Here is a 22,332-nt window from a genome sequence, read left to right on the forward strand (position 1 = left end):
GCAAATATATTGATAACTTTACCACAGTGCTTCAGTAATTAAAAAATATTATTCTATATCTTTTATAGTATTCTGGTGATTGCCTATATATGTGGGGACGGAGGCAGAGTCTCCTGCCCCCGCGCCTGGCTGTCCTCGCCGGGGCCCCTTGGAGGGGAGTGGGTTGAGTTTTCCTCCCCCCCCCCCCCCCGACCAAGGCCCCGGCAGCCGAAGACCTCCAGAACCAGCCACCACCATGCTGAGACCACTCTCCACACACCTGAAGTACCGGCAGAGGAACAAAGGCACGCAGATCCTGGGGCTGAGATCTCCAAGCCTACTCAGATCAGGGCTGAGCATCCTCCACCCAGATACTCCAGATTCTGGTAGGCAGGGGTCACACCCACCAACTGGCTCCTGGCACCCTGGCGCCGTGTAATCCCATCAACAGCCAAGACTCAGAGACTATAAAACCCAGCTCTCGGAAGCGCGCAGCCGTGCGACATCTTATCATCTCATTCCTACTTTGGACAAACTGTCAGGCTACCGAATGTCACCTGCCCACACGGCAGAGTCTGGCAAACTCCCCGTGGCGTCCCCAATATGCCAAACACCGGTAACAATGAAGGGTCTCATTCTCCTAACTCTGAAAGAGCCTTGAATATGGCACTTAAAAAAAAAATCTCAGGGCTAGAACGAAGGAGACGTTACTGGGGCCTGCTCGAGGCAATCGACGAATAACAGGATGGTTGTAATTGATTATGATTGTGGGGGAAGGAGGATCTACATTTTGTTTATGACCAACAAATACATGTATAGATCCTTATAGGTTCTTTTCCTTTGGGGGAGAGGGGGATGATTACATTTAGCAATGATCAGGGATTAACACAGCAGTAGGGTGTTTGCCTCACAAGCCAACAGCCTGGCCAAGCCGGGTTCGATTCCTCCGCCCCTCTCGGAGAGCCCGGCAAGCTACCGAGAGTATTTCTCCCGCACAGCAAAGCCTGGCAAGCTACCCGTGACGTATTCCATATGCCAAACACAGTAACAACAAGTCTCACAATGGAGACGTTACTGGGCCCGCTCGAGCAAATCGATGAACAACGGGAGGACAGTGCTCATTGCCCACCTGACATTTTTTTTCCTTCTCCAGGAAATCTGCCCGAGAGGTTCTCGCCCAATCCAAGACCTGGTCACGTTCTCTCCCCATTCCCAAGGCCTCCTTGGTTCCCTCGTTGTGGAACATAGTATGAGGCTAGATCAGCCCAGGTACGTTTTAGGCACTTAAGGGCTGGGTGGCCACATCCGGCGGTGCTCGGGGCTGACTCCTGGCTCTGCACTCAAGGATCACTTCTGGCAGTGCTCAGAGCAACCCTATGGGATGCCGGCGATCGAACCCTGGCCAGCTGCAAACAAGGCAAGTGCCCTTCCCGCTGTGCTCTCTCCAGCTCCACTCCAGTTTCATTTCAAGCACAGAGCCAGGAGCTCAAGGCTGAAAGGTGTGCGGGTCAGTGTGTGAGTTGTGGGGTGAGGCAGCCGGCAGCCCCAATCGATCCCCTGAATGACACCCATCTCTCTCCATCCATCATTTTATTAAAAGCAGTCGCCCTGAGTTCCCCTCTGAGGGAACCCAGAGGAAATGGGTGTGTTATAAATTAACCCCGGCAGGGGGGCACTGTCCCAGGAGGCCGCGCCGTGTGCGGGGCCGCTCTGCTCCTCCGAGCCGGTCGTTGCACGGGCCTGATCTCAGTCTCGGTGTCTTGGTCCATCCGCAGATGCTCAACAGTACTCGGAATAATCCTCCTCCACGTAGTTGGCAGGGAACCAGCCGATCTGGACAGAGACGGGATCAGGAGGCCCTCTTTGGAGCCCCCCCTCCACGTCCTCTCCCACCCCAGGCCTTGGCACTTATCCCCGAAAGGAGATCCCCACCCCTCAGCTACACACACACACACACACACACACAAACAGCTGGGCAGCCGCCCCCTGTTCTGATCCCCCGTCATCTGTTCAGCAGGAACTTCCTGACAAGCTTCCCCCAAAACCCACAAACGTTCCTTAGCGCCCCCTCCCATCTGTTATCTTTCCGTGACATCTGCCAGCGCCTAATGAATGGTGCATGTTGTTACGGATGGACTGGCTGGCTGTTACACACACATACACACACACACACACACACACACACACACACACGAGATCCCCGGAATCTTACTTGCCACCAAGTCCGAAGAGGCTATCCCAGTTTTGGTACACGGTAGATACTCGAAGTGTTTGTTGAATTAATGGATGGATGAGTGGGTGGATGGGGGGGTGGGGGTGGGGTGAATAGATGGGTGGGTGGATGGTGAGCAGATGGGTGGGTGGATAGATGGATGGGTGGATGGATGGATGGATTGATCGATCGATGGATCGATGGATGGGTGGGTGGGCGGATAGATGGGTGAGTGGGTGGGTGGATGGGTGGGTGGATGGATGGATGATGGATAGATGGGTGGGTGGATGGATGGATGGATGAAATGAATGGATGATGGGTGGATAGATGGGTGGGTGGGTGGGTGGATGGATGGATGGATGGATGGATGGATGGATGGATAGATGGGTGGGTGGGTGGATGGATGGATGGATGGATGGATGGATGGATGGATGGATGGATAGATGGGTGGATGGATGGATGGATGGATGGATGGATGGATGGATATGTGGACAGATGGATGGGTAGATGGGATGATAGGAGGATGGCTGAACGGATAAGTGGGTGGATTGGTGGATGAAGAGAGATCAATAGAGGTGTAATGATAGATATTCATAATCTATAAACAGATACACAAAGTGATGAAGGAAAGATGCATGTATAGAGCAAACAAAGGAAGAAAGAGCCAAGAGATTAACTATGGATGAAAGGAGGAATGGATGGATCGGTGATGGAGAAGTAGAGAGATATGAATCTCTCACAGCCAAGATGGATGAATGAATGGAAGGAAAGCAGGGAGGGAGGAAGAATGGAAGAATTCCCCCCAGTCAGATTCAACACACATGCACACAGATACACAGCTATTGCACACACGCCCAAACACCCATGCACACATTCACCCACGAGGCCGCCCCACGCCCTCCCTGTGCCGCTCACCCGCCCATAGATCTCGCCACGCCACCAGCCTTGCTGGCCCTTCTTGTTCAGGATCTTGATGATGTCGCCCTCCTTGAGGGACAGCTCTGTCCGGTCCCGGGCGCAGAAGTCGTAGCGAGCTTTGGCGGTGCCGAAGTACTTGGTGCTGCCCGCGGCTGGAGGGGAGGAGCAGAGATGGGGGGTGTCCAGCTCCGCCCCCCACCCAATCCCCTCCATGCTGACACACCCACACTTCGTTTCTCTTCTCCTTTCCTTGTATCTCTTCCCCTCTTACCCTTCCCTTTCCTGGTTGGTGGGGCTACTAGCCAGAGAACCCCCTTCCCCCCATCCCACCTGGTGGCCTGCTGATGGCCCTTCTCTCAGGCTCCTTGAACGGGAACTGCAGGGACGTATCCAGGGACTTGAAACAATCCTTCAGCGAGTTCTGCTGGTAAAACTCCACCAGCTCCTAAGAGGAGAACAAAAGGTGAGTGTGGGGACGCCATGGTAGGGGGTCCTGTCCCCTTGGGAAAGATGGAGCACAGCTGGATTAAGCCTCGTGCAGGGGGAGGCAGGAAGCCGCGATCCCTCTCACCCTGCAGGATTCTGAGCTCCGGAAAATGACCCCAGCGTTGGGCTGTTGTTCCCACCCTGAGCACTCAGGATCACTGTGGTTTCATTTGTGGTGGGATCACACACACACACACACACACCCCAACAATGCTCAGGGCTGACTCCTGGCTCTGTGCCCAGGGATCACGCCTGGTGGGGCTGGGGAGACCCTCTGGCATGCTGGGGATTGAACCTGAGTCAGACATGTGCAAGTCAGATGACTTAACCCTCTGTTAAATCTCTCCAGTCATTCGTTGTTTTCTTTTGCTTTGGAAATGTGACCAACAGAAGCTCCCATGCTGTCAGACTTGTGGTAAAATCTTGGTGTGGGGGCTGGAGCAACAGGATAGTGGGGAAGGCATTTGCCTTGCACACAGCTGACCTGGGTTTGATCCTTGGCACCACATAGGGTCCCCCAAACCCTGCCAGGAGTGACTCCTGAGTGCAGAGCCATGAGTCAGCCCTGGGCATCACCAGATGTGGCCCACAAACCAACAAAAGAGGGGCTGGAGCGATAGTCCAGTGGGGAAAGCGCTTGCCTTGCACTTGGCTGACCTGGGTTCGGTCCCCAGCATCCCATAGGGTTACCCGAGCATCTCCAGCAGTGATTCCTGAGCACAGAGCCAGGAGTAACTCCTGAGTATCTCCAGGTGTGACCCAAAATACAAAAACAAAAAGAAAAAAAAAAAGAAAAAGGGTGCTCTCGGCCATGGGCTGGAGGCTGTGACCGGTGCTGATCAGGAGGAGGAGGCAGTGGTGGTCACCGCCCTTAGTCACAAGGAGGCTGGATTTAAGGCCACTGCTCCACGGTGCCCACAGGAGGACCTGGTATGGACAAAGAGTGGCCAGATCCCATGGTACTGCCTCCGGGCAGATGCTGCCAGGGGTTCGAGAACGTTGGACAAGGGGAGACGAGGGCCTTACCATGAGCCCCCGGAATGCCTTCTTGTCTGTGATCCGATACAGTCCTTCTGCTGTCATGATTTTAATGTGTTTGACCTCCACGTTATATCTGGAAGCAGAGAGGGAGAGAGTGAGGGACAGAGAGGGAGGGAGAGAGGGGGAGAGAGAGGGAGGGAGAGAGAGGGAGAGGAGAGAGTGAAATAGGGAGGGAGAAGGGGAAGGAGGTGGGGGAGGGAGGGAGAGAGAGGGAATGAGAGAGAGGCAGAAAGAAGGAAAGGCAGAAAGAGAGAGAAAGGAAGAGGGAGGGAAAGAGGGAGGGAGAGAGGGAGAGAAGGAGGGAGAGAGAAGTAAGGAGAGAGGGGGAGAGAGAGAGAAACAGGAAGAGGGAGAGATAGAGGGAGGAAGAAAGAGGGAGAGAGATACGGGAGAGAGAGAGGGAGAGAGGCGACCACTGGATGATGAGGCTGCAAGTTCAAGCCCATCACCAGCCACTCCGCCTGCCAGTCTCCCCTCCCAACCATGGGAGCAAACTTGGCTGCCTGAAGGCGAGAACAGACTAACACATCCCTCCTCTGAGCTGTGCCCACTCTAATCCTTCTCAATTATTCCCCTGTCCATTAGAAAACAGCTCCCTAATCCACAAGGCTGTTGAGAAGCCATCAAAGATCTTGGCAAGGAAGCAGTGTTGGGGCCAAGTCATAGGACAGTGGGGAGGATGCTGGCCTTGCACGCGGCCAACCCAGGTTCGATCCCCGGCACTCTAGAGGGTAGCTGAGGCCCCATTGAGAGTAATTTCTGATGCAGAGCAAGGAGTTAGCCCTGACCATCTCTGGATGTGGCCCAAACACACACACACACACACACACACACACACACAGAAATTAAAATATAACAGACAGGACTAGCTTTACACTTTCACTCTTCCCCCAATTCTATGGTAGGGCCATAGAATAAAAAGACTGTGACAGAAGAATCCTAATTCCATCAATATGGCAACCCACAGACCAGGAGAAAAAGTTATGGATGGAGACACTGATTTCCACTAAGATGACAACCCACTAAGCACAAAGGGCCTGGGAAGAAGCAGATGAACTTCTATTTCATTAGTTTTGTGGGGGGTTTTTTGTTTGTTTGTTTTTTGCTTTTTGGTCACACCCAGAAATGCACAGGGGCCGCTCCTGGCTCTGCACTCAGGAGTTACTCCTGGCACTGCTCAGGGGACCATATGGGATGCTGGGAATTGAACCCGGGTCGGCCGCATGCAAGGCAAACGCCCTACCCGCTGTGCTATCTCTCCGGCCCCTAGTTTTGGTTTTAGGGCCACACCTAGTAGTGTCCAGGGCTGATTCTTGGCTTTGCACTCAGGAATCACCCTGGCGGGGATTAGGGAACCCTATGGGATGTCAGGGGTCAAATCCAAGTCGGCCACAGGCAAGGCCAGCACCCTCCCCACTGTGCTATGGCTCCAACCCCAGCAGCCGATGGAGTTCTGCTCTTTATGGGGTAAACCACGAAACACTTCTGCTATGGAAAGTCCTTAGACATGCAGCTAAAAATAAAGATGCAACTCAACACTGAAGCGTCCATACAAATTGCTACCCTAGGAGTTTGCTGCGCTTGGTCAGCAAAAAGTGCTTAGTCAACAGAGCACTGCCAAGAGCACCCCCAGAGCACAGAGTTAAGAGTCGTCAGCTGAGCTCCATTGTGTTCCCTGGGAAAACATTGTACCTAGAAAAAAAATTCACAGCCCGAGAGATAGTACAATGGGTAGGGCGTTTGCCTTGCACACAGCCAACCCGTGGTCCATCCCCAGCATCCCATAGGGTCCCTTGGCACCGCCAGGAGTAGTTCCCGAGTGCAGAGCCAGGAGTAAGCCCTGAGCATCCATGGGTGTGGCCCAAAATACAAACAAAAAGAGAACTCTGGGACCAGAGAGATAGTAGGACGCATGCAGCTGATACGAGTTTGATCCCCAGCATCCCATACGGTCCCCCAAGCACCACCAGGAGTAATCCCTGAGTGTCAAGCCAGTAGTTATACCTGAGCACAGATGAATGTGCTCCCCAACAAAAGAGAGGGGGAGAGGGAGAGAGAGAGAGAGAAAGAGAGAGAGAAAGAGAGAGAGAAAGAGAGAGAGACAGAGAGACAGAGAGAGAGAGAGGAGAATTCTACCCATTAGCAGAGTGGGGATGGTGAGAAAATGTGTGGAAATGACACATGTCAAATTTCACTGGGACCAAGACAGACACGACGTGCCCAAGTAATGCAAGGACCAGGAGACAGATGTTCCAGGATTGCTACTTTAGTTTCTCCCTCAAACAGAAAATCTCTGTGAGGCACAGTGGAGCCATGACCTCGCCCCAAACCAAGGCTGGCAAAGTCTGGGAGGTCGGAGGGTGGTGAATCCTGTCAACATCCCTTTTTTTCTTTCAAGGAGGATGTTCTTTATTCTGTTTTCCCCTCCTAAATGAATGGCTCCCTTTCTAGTGATTATCCGACACCCCTAAAATGATCAGAAAGAAGATCCACAGTCTAGGGTCTGCCCCCACCCGCAGACTCACATAAAGTTTGAATTTTTTTTCCCACTCTCTGATGTCCATTGAATTCCTTTGCAGGAATTCGCAGGAGGTTGGGGGAAGATTAGCTTCCCCCCTACACACACCAAGAAATTCACATTTGGAGGTTGGTGCTCACAAGGCTGAAGGTTTAGGGGTCTGAGCGATAATACAGCAGGCGAAAGCTTGCCTTGCATGAGACTGATCCATTTCGATCCCTGGTTCCCCATAGGGTCCCCGCACTTTGCCAGGAGAGATCCCCCAAGTGCCAAGAGTCAGCCCTGAGCACGGCTGGGTGTGACAAAAAAAAAAAAAAGCAAAGGTTTGGGATTTTCACCTCAACTCCCCACCCCATTCAGCCACTTGTGTAATCTGGGAAACTAAGAAATTCAACTTCACTATTTGGGCGACCTGAGAAAGAAAAGAGCCAGTTGCAACAGGAGCAAACGCAACACCTCCGGGGTGGGGGGGACCCCAGCAACCAGATCCCACAGGGAAAGTCCCACTGTAGGTCACAAGACCCACTTGCAAAACCAAAGCGGAAGTGAGGAAACATGAGTAAGACACTGAACACAGAGAGACGCGCATCCACGTCTGCGAGTCTGTGTGGACCGTCTTCAATGCGCTCATGAGCCTGAGTTTCTTTTGGGTACTCTAAGGAAGATGCAAATCCACCCGCGGTCTGCAGGGGAGCGCTCTAAGACCTAACCGTTCCCGCCCGTTAAGTTCCAACCCTTCTCTCTCAGCACCTGCCATGCTCAAGTCTCAGGTGGGGGTAGGAGGGAGGAATTACTTAATGCTGATGGCAAATTCGGCAGCATCTTTCACCCTCTGTCGCACTAAGAACGTCCCGTCGGAGCGGTTGGTGAGGATGCTTTCTGCCCCTGCGCGCTCCATGGGGCCAGCATACCTGCCAAGAGAGACAACAGCAACGGTCCAGACAGATTCCTTGTCGGTGCCCCCCAAAATGAGGCCAACTACACTCCCAACCCCTATGGGGTTTTGTTTTTAAGTTGGCGAGTGTCTAGGTCAAAGAGTCCTTAGACATTAATGCATGGATGGGTGGAGGGATGGAGGGAGGGAGACAGGGAGGGAGACAGGGAGGAAGGGAGGGAGGAAAGAAGAGAGGGAGGGAGGGAGGGAGGGAGGGAGGGAGGGAGGGAGGGAGGGAGGATGAATGAACAGAGGGATGGATGGATGGAGGGGTGGATGGAGGAGAAAAGGAGGAAGGGAGAGAGGGAGGGAGAGAGGGAGGGAATGATGGAGGGAGGGAAGGAGGGAGGGAAGAAGGATGGAGGGAGGAGAGGAGGAAGAATGGAGAGATGGGGGATAGCTGGATAGATGGATGGATGGATGGATGGGTGGGTGGGTGGATGGAGGAGAAAAGGAGGAAGGGAGAGAGGGAGGGAGAGAAGGCGGGAATGATGGAGGGAGGGAAGGAGGGATGGAAGAAGGATGGAGGGAGGAGAGGAAGAAGAATGGAGAGATGGGGGATAGCTGGATAGATGGATGGATGGATGGATGGATGGATGGATGGGAGAGGGGGTGGATGGATGGATGGATGGATGGGTGAATGGAGGAGAAAAGGAGGAAGGGAGAGAGGGAGGGAGAGAGTGAGGGAGTGATGGAGGGAGGAAAGGAGGAATGGAATAAGGATGGAGGGAGGAGAGGAGGAAGAATGGAGAGATGGGGATAGCTGGATGGATGGATGGAGGAGAAAAGGAGGAAGGGAGAGAGGGAGGGAGAGAGGGCGGGAATGATGGAGGGAAGGAAGGAGGGATGGAAGAAGGATGGAGGGAGGAGAGGAGGAAGAATGGAGAGATGGAGGGATAGCTGGATAGATGGATGGATAGATGGATGGATGGGAGAGGGTGTGGATGGATGGATGGAAGGATGGATGGATGGATGGATGGATGGGTGAATGGAGGAGAAAAGGAGGAAGGGAGAGAGGGAGGGAGTGATGGAGGGAGGGAAGGAGGGATGAAAGAAGGATGGAGGGAGGAGAGGAGGAAGAATGGAGAGATGGAGGAATAGGTGGATGGATGGATGGATGGATGAATGGATGGGAGAGGGGTGGATGGATGGATGGGTGAATGGAGGAGAAAAGGAGGAAGGGAGAGAGGGAGGGAGGGAGTGATGGAGGGAGGGAAGGAGGATGGAGGGAGGAGAGGAGGAAAAATGGAGAGATGGAGGGTAGGAGGATAGATAAATGGATGGATGGATGGATGGATGGAGGGGTGAATGGAGGAGAAAAGGAGGAAGGGAGAGAGGGCGGGAGAGAGGGAAGGAGTGATGGAGGGAGGGAAGGAGGGATGGAAGAAGGATGGAGGGAGGAGAGGAGGAAAAATGGAGAGATGGAGGGATGGATGGATGGATGGAAGAGGGGGTGGATGGATGGATGGATGGGTGAATGGAGGAGAAAAGGAGGAAGGGAGAGAGGGAGGGAGAGAGGGAGGGAGTGATGGAGGGAGGGAAGGAGGGATGGAAGAAAGATGGAGGGAGGAGAGGAGGAAGAATGGAGAGACGGAGGGATAGGTGGGTGAATGGATGGATGGATGGATGGATGGATGGACGGATGGATGGGAGAGGGGGTGGATGAAAGGATGGATGATAGATGAGTGCATAGGTGGGTTGATGTGTTGGTAGACCAATCAGTGGATGCGAGGCTGGGTGGGTGGGTGTATGGATAAGTGAGGAGGTGGATCAGTGGATGATGGATGATAAATGGGTCGGCAGCATCCTTCACCCTCTGTCGCACTAATAAGTGGGTGGGTCAGTGGGTGCACGGACAGATGAGTGAGTGGACCTTCAAAGCTAGGAGGATTGAAGAATGAGCTCCTGATGGGTTTGGAGGTGCCTCCCGTCCCGACTTGGATACCCAAGGAGAACCCAAATTGGAGACAAGAAAGGGAGTACTACTCACCAGAGGTAAACAGACAGGTCTTGAGGGGGGCCCTGGGAACACAAGCAAAGACCCAGACTTAGGGCAAAGGGTCTGAATTACAGAGTTGGGGAAAGGCTCAAGGGGCCGAGTGCAGGCTCTGCATCACCCAGGCTTTCTCCCTGGCACTGCAGGGACCCCGAGCACCACCAGGAGCCTCCCCAAGCACAGAGCCAAAGTAGCTCCTAGCAGGACCGGGTGTGGTCCCAAAATAAAATAAATAGCACTGCACTGTATGTAGCACTGTCCTCCTGTGGTTCATCGATTTGCTCGAGCAGGCACCAGTAACGTCTCCATTGTGAGACTTGTTGTTACTGTGTTTGGCATATCGAATATGCCACGGGGAGCTTGCCAGGCTCTGCCATGTGGGTGGCATACTCTTGGTAGATTGCTGGGCTCTCCAAGAGAGACGGAGGAATCGAACTTGGGTCGGCCGCATGCAAGGCAAATGCCCTACCTGCTGTGCTATCGCTCCAGCCCTAAATAAATAAATAAATAAATAAATAAATTTTTTTAAAAAAGAGGCCAGGCCAAGCAGAGGCCACGACTCCATAGAGAACCCCATCCAGCTGGCCAGCCTTTGCCCCGTCCCCTCTCCCAAATGAGGGACCTTCTGGCAGAGACAATTGGGGGCCAGGCTCAGAACCCGGCCCACTCCACTCAGGTGACCCAATGAACAGAACTTTTTGTCGAGGTGAGGGGCACACCCAGCAGTGCTCAGTGCTGACTCCCAGCTCTGCACTCAGGAATCACTCCTGGTGGTGCTCAGGGGACCCTGTGGGGTGCTGGGGATTGAACCCAGGTTGGCCACGTGCAAGGTCAGTGCCCGCCCCACTGTGCTGTCGCTCCGGCCCTGAGTGGACAGAATCTTGAGCTCAGGGTGACCTTCCAGGATAGACAACCCCCTCCCTACCTCCAGGGTCACCACCCAGGGCAGCCCCCACTCCCAGGACCACCTCCCCCACCCTCACCCCCTCCCGGACACTCACGTGCACGAAGGGCTTGACCCTGTTGCAGGGAAACCAGCCAACGTCATTGGTAGCCGTGTTCCTGCCCTGGACATGGAAAAGGAAAACAGGGCGGGGCTGAGGAGCCGTGACTGTGTGCCTGTGTACATGTATGCATGTGTGTGTGTGGTGTGCACACGTGCGTGCATGTGATTGTGTGTATTGTGAGCACATATATGACCTGTGCTGCATGGGTGCCTTGTACATGTGTGTACTTGTGTGGTGTATGCATGAATACGTGTGTACCCATGTTCATATGCCTGCCCATCTTTTTTTTTTAATAATGTAGGAGTACTTCTGTTTGTTGCACATGTTCATATTTTTAGAGTGAAGCAATAACACAGTGGTAGGGTGTTTGCCTTGTGTGCAGCCGGCCGGCCGGCCAAGCCTGGTTCGATTCCTCTGCCCCTCTCGGAGAGCCGGCAAGCTACTGAGAGTATCTCACCCAGATGCCAAACACAGTAACAACAAGTCTCAAAACGGAGATGTTGGAGCTGGAGCGATAGCACAGCGGGGTAAGGCGTTTGCCTTGCACGCAGCCAACATGGCCGACCCAGGTTCGATTCCCAGCATCCCATATGGTCCCCTGAGCACCGCCAGGAGCAATTCCTGAGTGCATGAGCCAGGAGTAACCCCTGGAGCATCGCCGGGTGTGACCCAAAAAGAAAAAAAACAGAGATGTTACTGGGCCCACTCGAGCAAATCGATGAACAACGGGAGGACAGCTCATCTTTCTACCCAGTGGTCACTCTCTCCCTATGACCTGATTGGCCAGCAGGGTGTCAATCAATATCAGTTTGCTGGAAGAGGAACAGTCCCAGAGAGCAGTTCCTGGTCCCACCCGCATCGGTCTCTTTTATTCCTTTGGATTTGGGGGCCACCTAACTGGGCAGTACTCCAGGGCTAACTCCCAGCTCTGCGCTCAGAGATCACTCCTGGTGGGGACTTGAGGACCCTGTGGGATGTCGTGATTGAACCCAAGTCAGCCGCATGCAAGGCGAGCGTCCTTCCTACTGCTCGCGTCTGTCCACTTGTGTTTGTCACTCAGGGGACCCGTAGGGCCCTCTGGGGCTTCCAGCACATTCGCAGTTGGGGGGGGGGCGTCAGGGGACAACCGCATCCATGGGGAGGGGGTCCAATCTGAGACTTCCGGGAGCCCCGGAAACAAAGTTAGGAGGGGCACTGTGGGGAACGGGATTGAGAAACGCTGGTCAACACCACCCTCCTCGGGCCTCCCCAGATCTGCCTGGCTCTTGCAAAAGTCCAATAGGGCCACAACCCCCCCTTCCAGAGGGTCTCGCTCTCTTGCACGCCTCTCTCTCTCTCTCTCTCTCTCTCTCTCTCTCTCTCTCTCTCTCTCTCTTTCCCTCTCTCTCTCTCTCCCCCCGTCAATCCCAGGAGACACACAAACACAGATACAGACACACACATATACACACACGCTCACACACACACTCATACACACACACTCACACACACACACACACACACTCACACAGCCCGTACCTCCCACCAGTTCTGTTCGGCCTCAGCTTTGGTGAGTTCCACGATGTCTCCAGGGTTGAGACGTAGGAAGGGTCCGAAAGCTCCGGGCGGTGGGGGCAGCCCGTAGTACTCAGCACACACCTCCATCTTGGGCAAGCCTGGGGGGGTGGGGTGGGGCAGGAGGAACAGAGTCAGGGGGACTTTGGGGTTACGCACGCCTGCACATCACCCCCCACTCACCAGGATGGAGCCAATGAAAGACACAGGCGGACCCAAGGGGCGGTGGAAAAGGGGCCATGGGCGCAGGACTCCGTGGGCTTTGCATTCTGGATGGTTTCTCCCCTCCAAGTGCTAAATAACTCGGCCCAAACTGGGGGGAAGACCAGAGACCCCACTGTGGGCCACATACGCTCTGAGCCCCAGAAGGATGTCTGGGTCCAGGACAAAATGGACCCCAGAGACTAGCATGCTTCCACTTTACACAGCTGCAGACCAGTACCTGTCCCGGGAATGGATTCGGTTTTGAGTTTTAAGCCACACCCAGTGATGCTCTTAGGAATGCTGAGGGAACCATGTCGTGCCAGGAATCGAACCCAGGACGCCTGTCTCACCTACGAAGCCTGCCCCCTATGGAGCCCTACTCTGCGCCCCGTGATGATCATTTTTGTTTGTGTGCTTGTTTGTTTGTTTGTTTGTTTTGCGTGTCAGGGGATTAAACCCAGGTCTTATGCATGCAAGGCACACGTACTCTGCCACGGAGTCACATCCCCAGGTCCCTCTTTTTTTTATTTTTAATTATTTCTTTGTTTTTTTTTTTTTGCTTTTTGGGTCACACCCTGCAATGCTCAGAGGTTATTCCTGGCTCTGCACTCAGGAATTACTCCCGGCGGGGCTCAGGGGACCCTATGGGATGCTGGGAATCGAAACCCTGGTCAGCCGCGTGCAAGGCAACACCCTACTCCGCTGTGCTAATCGCTCCAGCCCCTATTTTTACTTTTTTTTTTTTTTTACTTTTTTATTGAGAATCCTGGAGATCTGACCTGCTGTGAACCAGGCACACCTGAGAAGGTGATTCTCATTTCCTCCGGCTTTGCACAGCGCCCCCTGCTGATTTACCCAGGTTATTATTACTCTGGCAAGCTCCCCGGGGTGTATTCGAGATGCCAAAAACAGTAACAATAAGTCTCACAATGAAGACATTACTGATGCCCGCTGGAGCAAATCGATGAACAAACGGAACACAGTGCACTGCGGTGCAGTGTTCCTTCTCCCACACAGTGCCAGGCCCCCTGCTGGGCTTACCCAGTTTATTCCTCTCCTTGTCTTGCTGCCGGCGATGGTGGGCCTGTAAGGGGCAAAAAAGCAAAGATGACCACCCGAGTCCAGCGCTTCTTAGCCGGTCTCTGGCCTCCTGAGGGCTGGAAGGCTCTCCCGCGTCCTTCCCTCCTTTTTTTTTTTTGTTTTTTGCTTTTTTGGGTCACACCCGGCAATGCACAAGGGTCACTCCTGGCTCATGCACTCAGGAATTACCCCTGGCAGTGCTCGGGGGACAATATGGGATGCTGGGAATCGAACCCGGGTCGGCTGCGTGCAAGGCAAACGCCCTACCGCTGTGCTATTCCTCCAGTCCCATCCTTCCCTCCTTACTCCCCGGGACTTTCGTTGCATAGAAAGGAGCCAGGAGGTCTTACCTTCTTCAATGGTGCCTGAAAAATCTTTGAAAGAGAAAAGGCAATTGTCAGGATGGGGAATCCATCCCTTCCCCCCCACCCCGACTCCGCCGCTGTGCAGAACCAAGCACACCACCCACCACCCTCCCTCTGGTACCTTGTCCGTGCCGGCCACACGGAGGGACCCTCCCCAAACACTCCTTGTGTGCAGGCGCCCGGCAGCGGTGGCAACGATAACCTTGATAGAAGGTTCCTCTGGGAGGTGGGTGGGGGAGAGAGAGGCGCGTGATGCTGGAGAGACACAGATCTCCCCCCACCCTTGGCTCCCTCCAGGGTGCTCTTTGGGGGCAGGAGAGAGCTGAGGAGCGTCCCCCCATCCTGCAATTCAAGGGGACCACCGGTGGCGGCAGGGACCCTGCGAACGCTGCCTCAGTTCGAGACCCGGGTCCTCACCTGAGCAACATCTGGCAAGCTCTGCAGGGACGTGGTTTCCTCAAACGAGAACATCTGGAAGTCGTGTCCATTGGCCGCAGCATTCTCAGGGTAGATGTTGGAGCTGGGGGGGGGGGGGAGAGACGGAGGGAAATGCCACGCCATGAAGCCCCCAGGCACGCTGGGAGCCTTGTGGGACTCCGGTCTTCTGCTCCTTTTCATTTTGTTTGTTTCCTTTTGGGGGGTCACACCCGGCGGTGCTCAGGGCTGACTCCCCGACTCTGCAGTCAGGGATCACTCCTGGCAGTGCTCAGGGGACCCAATGTGGCAGAGAGAATGAACAGAAGCTGGGTGAGTCCATGCCAGGCAAGCACCCTACCCACTGAACTATCTCTCCGGCCCCCCTTCTACTGCTTTTTTTGGTGTTTTTTTTGGCTTTTGGGGTCACATCCGGCAATGCACAGGGGTTACTCCTGGCTCTGCACTCAGGAATCAGTCCTGGCGGTGCTCAGAGGACCATATGAGATGCTGGGAATCGAACCCGGGTCGGCCGCGTGCAAGGCAAAAGCCCTCCCCGCTGTGCTATCTCTCCAGCCCCCTTCTACTCCTTTTTATGGTTACGTGTGGGTCACCTGCATGGAGAAAACATCTTGGATGTCTCTATCCATCCGCTGATGGGTGTGTGGGTTACCAGTCCCACCCCTGCCTGGCGGCCCAGCACCCACATGAACCGGGGTGTGAGCAAACAGAAGGATCGAGAAGGAATGGGGGAATCTCACATGGCCATCTCGAACTGCTCCATCCACTTCTTCTTTAGTTCCCGGGTCTTGAAGAAGAGCTCATAACCCTGGATGCCTTGGTCCTCGATCAGGAAGAACATGTGTGTCCACTGCAGGAGAAGGGGCTCAGATGGGAGGTGCCCCCACCTCCAGGGGGCGGCACAGGCACCCTCCTCCACAACACACTGCAACCAGACCCGCGCGTTCAGCCACCCAAATGCCGGGCTCAGACTCGACCCCTCCAAAGGGGGTGTGCCCAGGGGGTTCCTCTACCTGCACGGGGGTGGGGTGGGGAAGGGGCTCCCCAGCAATGCCTCACCTTCTTGTTGTCCCGCTCTCCAGAGGAGTCATCTCGAACCTGGAAGCTGTGAAGATTCACGAAGTCCTTGAGGTCATAGGAGTCCCCCCGGCGCTTACAGATGAGCAGAGCCTTGTCCAGCAGGAAGGCGTACCTGGAGGCAGCGGGGTCAGGGCGGATCTGAAACCTCCCAGCAGCTCTCTGTGGGGATCCTCTCCGCCTTTCTGGCCTATCCTGGGGCCCACCTGTCCATCATCACCTCCTCCAATAACCAGAAAGGCCCTGTCACCTGTAGTTACACACACACACACCACACACACACACACAACACACACACACACACAATACAGCCCCTCCCCCTCCCTAGATTTCACCTATCTCTTCCCAGACTCCAGTCCGCACTGCCCGGGTGCCACCCATCTGCATTGGTTCCACCCAGTTGCCCATCTAAGAACTCAGGCTCCGCCCCAACTTTTGGCTCCGCCTACCTGTGCAGGTAAGAGCCTGGCCCCACCCCCTGCCCAGGCCCCACCCATCTGTGTTGGCTCCACCCTCTTGCATCTATGGACCCGCCCCTTCCCAGGCTCCACCACCTGCTCATCTAAGCCCCGCCTCTCCTTCCAGGCTCCACCCACCTGCCCATCTAAGCCCCCGCCTCTCCTTTTAGGCTCCACCCACCTGCCCATCTAAGCCCCGCCTCTCCTTCCAGGCCTCACCCGCCTGCCCATCTAAGCCCCCCGCCTCTCCCTCCAGGCTCCACCCGCCTGCTCATCTAAGCCCCGCCTCTCCTTCCAGGCCCCACCCCGCCTGCCCATCTAAGCCCCCGCCTCTCCTTACAGGCCCCACCCACCTGCCCATCTAAGCCCCGCCTCTCCTTCCAGGCCCCACCCCGCCTGCCCATATAAGCCCCGCCTCTCCTTCCAGGCTCCACCCCGCCTGCTCATCTAAGCCCCGCCTCTCCTCCCAGGCCCCACCCCCGCCTGCCCATCTAAGCCCCGCCTCTCCTTCCAGGCTCCCACCCGCCTGCCCATCTAAGCCCCGCCTCTCCTCCCAGGCCCCACCCGCCTGCCCATCTAAGCCCCGCCTCTCCTCCCAGGGCCCCACCCGCCTGCCCATCTAAGCCCCGCCTCTCCTTCCAGGCTCCACCCACCTGCCCATCTTAGCCCCCGCCTCTCCTGCCCCAGGCCCCACCCGCCTGCCCATCTAAGCCCCCGCCTCTCCTTCCAGGCCCCCACCCACCTGCCCATCTAAGCCCCCGCCTCTCCTTCCAGGCTCCACCCGCCTGCTCATCTAAGCCCCGCCTCTCCTTCCAGGCTCCACCCACCTGCCCATCTAAGCCCCCGCCTCTCCTTCCAGGCCCCACCCCGCCTGCCCATCTAAGCCCCGCCTCTCCTTCCAGGCTCCACCCACCTGCTCATCTAAGCCCCGCCTCTCCTTCCAGGCCCCACCCACCTGCCCATCTAAGCCCCCGCCTCTCCTTCCAGGCTCCACCCGCCTGCCCATCTAAGCCCCGCCTCTCCTTCCAGGCTCCACCCACCTGCTCATCTAAGCCCCCGCCTCTCCTTCCAGGCCCCACCCACCTGCCCATCTAAGCCCCGCCTCTCCTTCCAGGCCCCACCCCGCCTGCCCATCTAAGCCCCCGCCTCTCCTTCCAGGCCCCCGCCCATCTATCTTGTTGGCCCCGCCCACCTGCCCACCTGAGCCCAGCCCAGCCGGGCTTCCGAGGAGACCCAGACCCACGCTGGGCCCCTCCCCACCTGTCCATCTTGGAGCGTCCTCTCTGCCGAGATGATCTTGAGCTCCCCGTCGATCTTGGGACGCCCGTAGTTGGCCAGAGACTGGTCCTATACGGCAGGCAGTGGGTCTCACAGGGTGCCACCGGACAAAGAGACCCCCCCAGGCCTGCTCACTGGGCGTCCCCAGTCCCACCCCCTCCCTCACCAGGTTCTCGATGGACAGCTGGAAGTTGGTGATCTGCCGCAGCGTCTCATTGTCCCTCTTCACCTCGTTCACACACTGCGCCAGGTCCTGGGACAGAATCAGGGTGAGCTTGTACCCCCAGCCCGCCAACACGCACGCAGGCTGGGGGAGGAGGGTGGTCAGTCCCTAGCAGTGGCTGGACAAGAAGCCCAAAGAGCATGTCTGTGGCATGTCAGTCCTCGAAGGGGCCACTGTGAATACCATCCTGGCCCTGCCCCCCCCCCCGGGTGGAGGATGGGGCAGCACCCAGCTCCGTCCGTGCCCGCGTGCGCCTGCTCACCCCGCATGGCATCCAGCGCCAGCCGCAAGTTCTCCTTCTCCGTGGCGTCCTGCGTGTGCTTCACCAGCTCCTGCAGGACACCGGGTAGACGGGTCACCTGGATGTGGCCCCCTTCTGTTGGGGAGGGACACTGACCACTGACTCCTCCTTCTTCCTTCTTCTTCAGTTCCCCGAGACTGGGGCTGGATCTTAAGGGCCCTGCCCAGCCCCGCCCCCAACTCCTGAAGCCACGCCCAGACTGGGCCACGCCCACACTAAAACACGCCCAGGTATTGGCCACGCCCCTCTCCTGAAGTCACACCCAGGCTGAGACCCCGCCCCTGAACCAGAAGCCACACCCAGGCACTGGCCCCGCCCCCACTCCTGAAGTCACGCCCAGACTGGGCCACGCCCACACTAAAACCACGCCCAGGCATTGGCCCCGCCCCACTCCTGAAGTCACGCCCAGCCTGAGACCCCGCCCCTGGACCAGAAGCCACACCCAGGCACTGGCCCCCGCCCCCACTCCTGAAGCCACGCCCAGACTGGGCCACGCCCACACTAAAACCACGCCCAGGCATTGGCCCCGCCCCACTCCTGAAGTCACGCCCAGCCTGAGACCCCGCCCCTGGACCAGAAGCCACACCCAGGCACTGGCCCCGCCCCCACTCCTGAAGCCACGCCCAGACTGGGCCCACGCCCACACTAAAACCACGCCCAGGCATTGGCCCCGCCCCACTCCTGAAGCCACGCCCAGACTGAGACCCCGCCCCTGGACCAGAAGCCACACCCAGGCACTGGCCCCGCCTATGCTCCTGAAACCACACCTAGCGTGTGGCCCCTGCCCCTCCCCACTTCTGAAACTACGCCCAGGCTGGGCCCCCACTCCGTGAGCACCTGGAGCAAGAGGTGATACTTGAGCACTCGCTGCATAGGTACCATCAGCAGATCCCGAAGGGTGAACCCGCCCGTTGTTGGCCCGCTGGGAACATTCCTGGAAGGGATGGGGCGGGGGGGGGGGGGTGTCATTGGAAAGGAGGAGCTTGATGTCTTCTAATTCCATCCATGCTGCTGCAAATGGCATGATTTCATTCTTTTTCGGAGCTGCATAGTATTCCACTGTGTATGTGGACCTTGTTTTCACGATCCGTTCATCCGTAGTTGGCCATTTGGGTTGTTTCCCTATCTTAGCTATTGTACTAAGGGCAATAGTGGTGAGCACAGGTGTGCATAGACCCTTCGAAATTGCTATTTTTGTGTGTGTCTTGTGGAGTAGATGTCAAGAAGTGGTATTGGTCAGATGTGGGACTTAAAGACACGCAGCAAAGTAGTAGCAACGGTCCAGAGGCCACATAACGGGAGAACTGATCCACACAACCGAGTTGATGAGGTGAGAGTTGCAGTTCTTGGGAGGGGAAGGTGGGTCCACTGGTAACGGCTCTGGTATTGGAATCATGTGCATGAGAAACCGTTATGAATAGTACTGTGAACCACAGAATCGCAATTTTTAAAATGTTTAAAGAAAGGGAGAACAAAGGTGAGGGTCTGGAGGGGGGTTGGAGGGATGAGAGAGAGGAGCTACGGGGACAATCTGTGGGGTCCCTACTGCAGAGACCGGCAGGTCTGGACCTCCCGCCCTCCACCCCCTCCAGGTGAGTCCTTAGGCTTCCCCTAGACAACAGCTGTGAGGAGGGGGCCAGTCCCAGATCAAAGGCATCAACTGGAATCTGCATTTGCCTGCGTTCAGGGCTCCTGTGAAGCTGGGGCTCGGCCCAGACATGAGGGGTCAGGGTTCGACACCCTCAGCCCTGCCTCGGGATCCGGCTGAGGTAAGGGCTTGGATTCATGCCCCTTCCCCACCCCCCATCTTTCAGCAGGTAGCCCAGGAAAGAGTGTGTCAGCAGAAATGGGTCCCATCTCTGAGCACCAAATAAAGGGTGTTGGGAGGATCCTCCCAGGGTGGGAGAAGCATGCTGAAAGCAGACCGAACATGACTGCCACTCAATGCCTCTCTTGCAAAACACAGGACCCCAAAGGAGAGAGAGAACAAAAGGGATTGCCCTGCCACAGAGGCAGGGTGGGATGGGGGGACTGGGGGGTGGGAGGGATACTGGGATCCGTGGTGGTGGGAAATGGGCACTGGTGGAGGGATGAGTATTTGATCACTGTATGATTGAAACCCAAGCACAAAAATTTGTAAGTCTGCAACTGTACCTCGGATCGGGGCTGAGCATCCTCCACCCAGATCCTCCAGATTCCAGTAGGCGGGGGTCACACCCACCAACTGGCCCCCTGGCGCCGTGTAATCCCATCAACGGCCAAGACTCAGAGACTATAAAACCCAGCATTTGCGGCCGCGCGATATCTTATTATCTCATTCCTACTTTGGACAACCTGGCAGGCTACCGAATGTCACCTGCCCACACGGCAGAGTCTGGCAAACTCCCCGTGGCGTCCCCAATATGCCAAATACCAGTAACAATGAAGGGTCTCATTCTCCTAACCCTGAAAGAGCCTTGAATATGGCACTTTTTTAAAAATCTCAGGGCTAGGACGAAGGAGACGTTACTGGGGCCTGCTCAAGGCAATCAACGAACAACAGGATGGTCATGGTCGTGAACTGTACCTCATGGTGTCTCACTAATAAAAATTAAAAAATAAAAAAATTCAAAAAAAAAAGAAATGGGTCCCATCTCCAACCCACTCTCCTCCCCACTGCGCACCCCTCCAGGGACTGGCCAGGAGTAAAGAGGGAGTCATGGCCCCCCACCCCCCGATGGAGCCCAAACCCTACCTCCAGCTTCATCTGAACATCCTCCCGCGCTGTGGCCACCTGGTCCAAGTGTTTGCTGGCCGACTCCACCTGGCTACAGTAGCGGCCATAGACAAGAAACCTACAGGCAAGGGACAGGGGTTTTCTGGGTGTTTTTGGGAGGAGTGGGAGCAAGGGGACACCCATGTTCAGGGGTTACTCCTGGCTCTTCTGGTAGAGCTTGGGGAAGCCTATGGAATGCCAGGGATCGAACCCGGGTTGGTGAATGCAAAGCAAGCGCCCTCCCCACTGTCCCATCTCTCCGGTCCCAGAAATAGGGATATAGTGGTGGGCACCAGGCTTAGGCTTCCATATTTCAGGGGACAATAACACCAGCACTTCCCCTGTAGGGTGGCTTTACTTTTTTTTTTTTTTTTTTGCTTTTTGGGTCACACCCGGTGATGCACAGGGGTTACTCCTGGCTCCGCACTCAGGAGTCACTCCTGGCGGTGCTCAGGGGACCCTATGGGATGCTGGGAATCGAACCCGGGTTGGCCGCGTGTAAGGCAAACGCCCTGCCCGCTGTGCTATCTCTCCAGTTCCCAGGTTGGCTTTACTTTTATTTTAATTATATTCATTTGTTTTTGGGCCACACCTGGTGGTGCTCAGGGCTTACTCCCAGCTCTGTGCTCAGGAATCACTGCTGGAAAGCTTGGGGGGGGGGGGACCCTATGAGATGCTGAGGATCGAATTCAGGTCATCTGCCTGCCAGGCAAGCACCCGCTTCACCGTAATACCCTCCAGCGCCCTGATAGCTTTACTTTTCTTTTTCTTTTTCTTTTTCTTTTTGGGTCACACCCGGCAATGCACAGGGGTCACTCCTGTCTCATGCACTCAGGAATTACCCCTGGCTGTGCTCAGGGGACCCTATGGGATGCTGGGAATCGAACCCGGGTCGGCCGCGTGCAAGGCAAACGCCCTCCCCGCTGTGCTATCGCTCCAGCCCCATAGCTTTACTTTTTATTGTTGGTTTTTGTTTGGGGGGGGCCACTCCTGGCAATATTCAGGAATTACCCTTGGCTCTGTGCTCAGGGAACACTCCCAGCAGTGATCAGGGAAGCAGACAGAGTGTCGGGGATTAAAACCCAGGTCAGCTACACGCAAGACAAGTGCCCTGCCTGCCCGCCTAGCTCTCCAACTCTATTAGGAGGATTTAAATAAGACAGTGCCAAGGTACCCCTGGCATCCTCGCTGTTCTGCATCCTTTCAATCAACTGACACTTAGCAAGGACCCAGGAGATGGCTCAGGGGGTAATGCTCCGTCTTGGCATGTGAGGACCTGGGTGTGATGCCCCGCACCACCAAATCAAAGGTTCGCATAAGCAAAACGTGCCAAGCCCCTGTTGCAGACCAAGTGAAGCACCTGAAGCAGGAGCACACAGACCTCGCGACCAGCAGGAGGTACATTTTTTTGCATCGCGATCATTTATTCCAGGTGGGAGTAGAAAGACAGAGAGGTGAAGCGATTTTTCTGGGGGCCGCACAGCTCAGAAGAGGCAGCAGGGGGGGGGGGG

The 22,332-nt window shown here is 55.9% G+C and overlaps 1 protein-coding gene across 1 annotated transcript in view; it reads right to left on the reverse strand.

Annotated features, from left to right (window-relative positions):
* Positions 1-1,600: 1,600 nt before the first annotated feature.
* VAV1 (vav guanine nucleotide exchange factor 1) overlaps positions 1,601-22,332 on the reverse strand; it is a 53,877-nt gene continuing 33,145 nt past the window's right edge. Inside the window, 22 exon segments of the mRNA XM_056109543.1 lie at positions 1,601-1,812; positions 3,107-3,261; positions 3,440-3,554; positions 4,622-4,709; positions 7,949-8,065; positions 10,079-10,110; positions 11,086-11,151; positions 12,610-12,746; positions 13,891-13,928; positions 14,273-14,303; positions 14,416-14,513; positions 14,712-14,737; positions 14,739-14,814; positions 15,470-15,579; positions 15,789-15,921; positions 17,525-17,541; positions 17,543-17,611; positions 17,709-17,794; positions 18,028-18,097; positions 18,904-18,969; positions 18,971-19,000; positions 20,801-20,900. Of these exon segments, the coding sequence (XP_055965518.1) occupies positions 1,759-1,812; positions 3,107-3,261; positions 3,440-3,554; positions 4,622-4,709; positions 7,949-8,065; positions 10,079-10,110; positions 11,086-11,151; positions 12,610-12,746; positions 13,891-13,928; positions 14,273-14,303; positions 14,416-14,513; positions 14,712-14,737; positions 14,739-14,814; positions 15,470-15,579; positions 15,789-15,921; positions 17,525-17,541; positions 17,543-17,611; positions 17,709-17,794; positions 18,028-18,097; positions 18,904-18,969; positions 18,971-19,000; positions 20,801-20,900 (1,714 nt within the window). The 3' untranslated portion in view covers positions 1,601-1,758.

Source organism: Sorex fumeus, unplaced genomic scaffold (genome assembly GCF_029834395.1).
Source record: "Sorex fumeus unplaced genomic scaffold, SorFum_2.1 ptg000309l, whole genome shotgun sequence".
Classification (NCBI taxonomy): Eukaryota; Metazoa; Chordata; class Mammalia; order Eulipotyphla; family Soricidae; genus Sorex; species Sorex fumeus.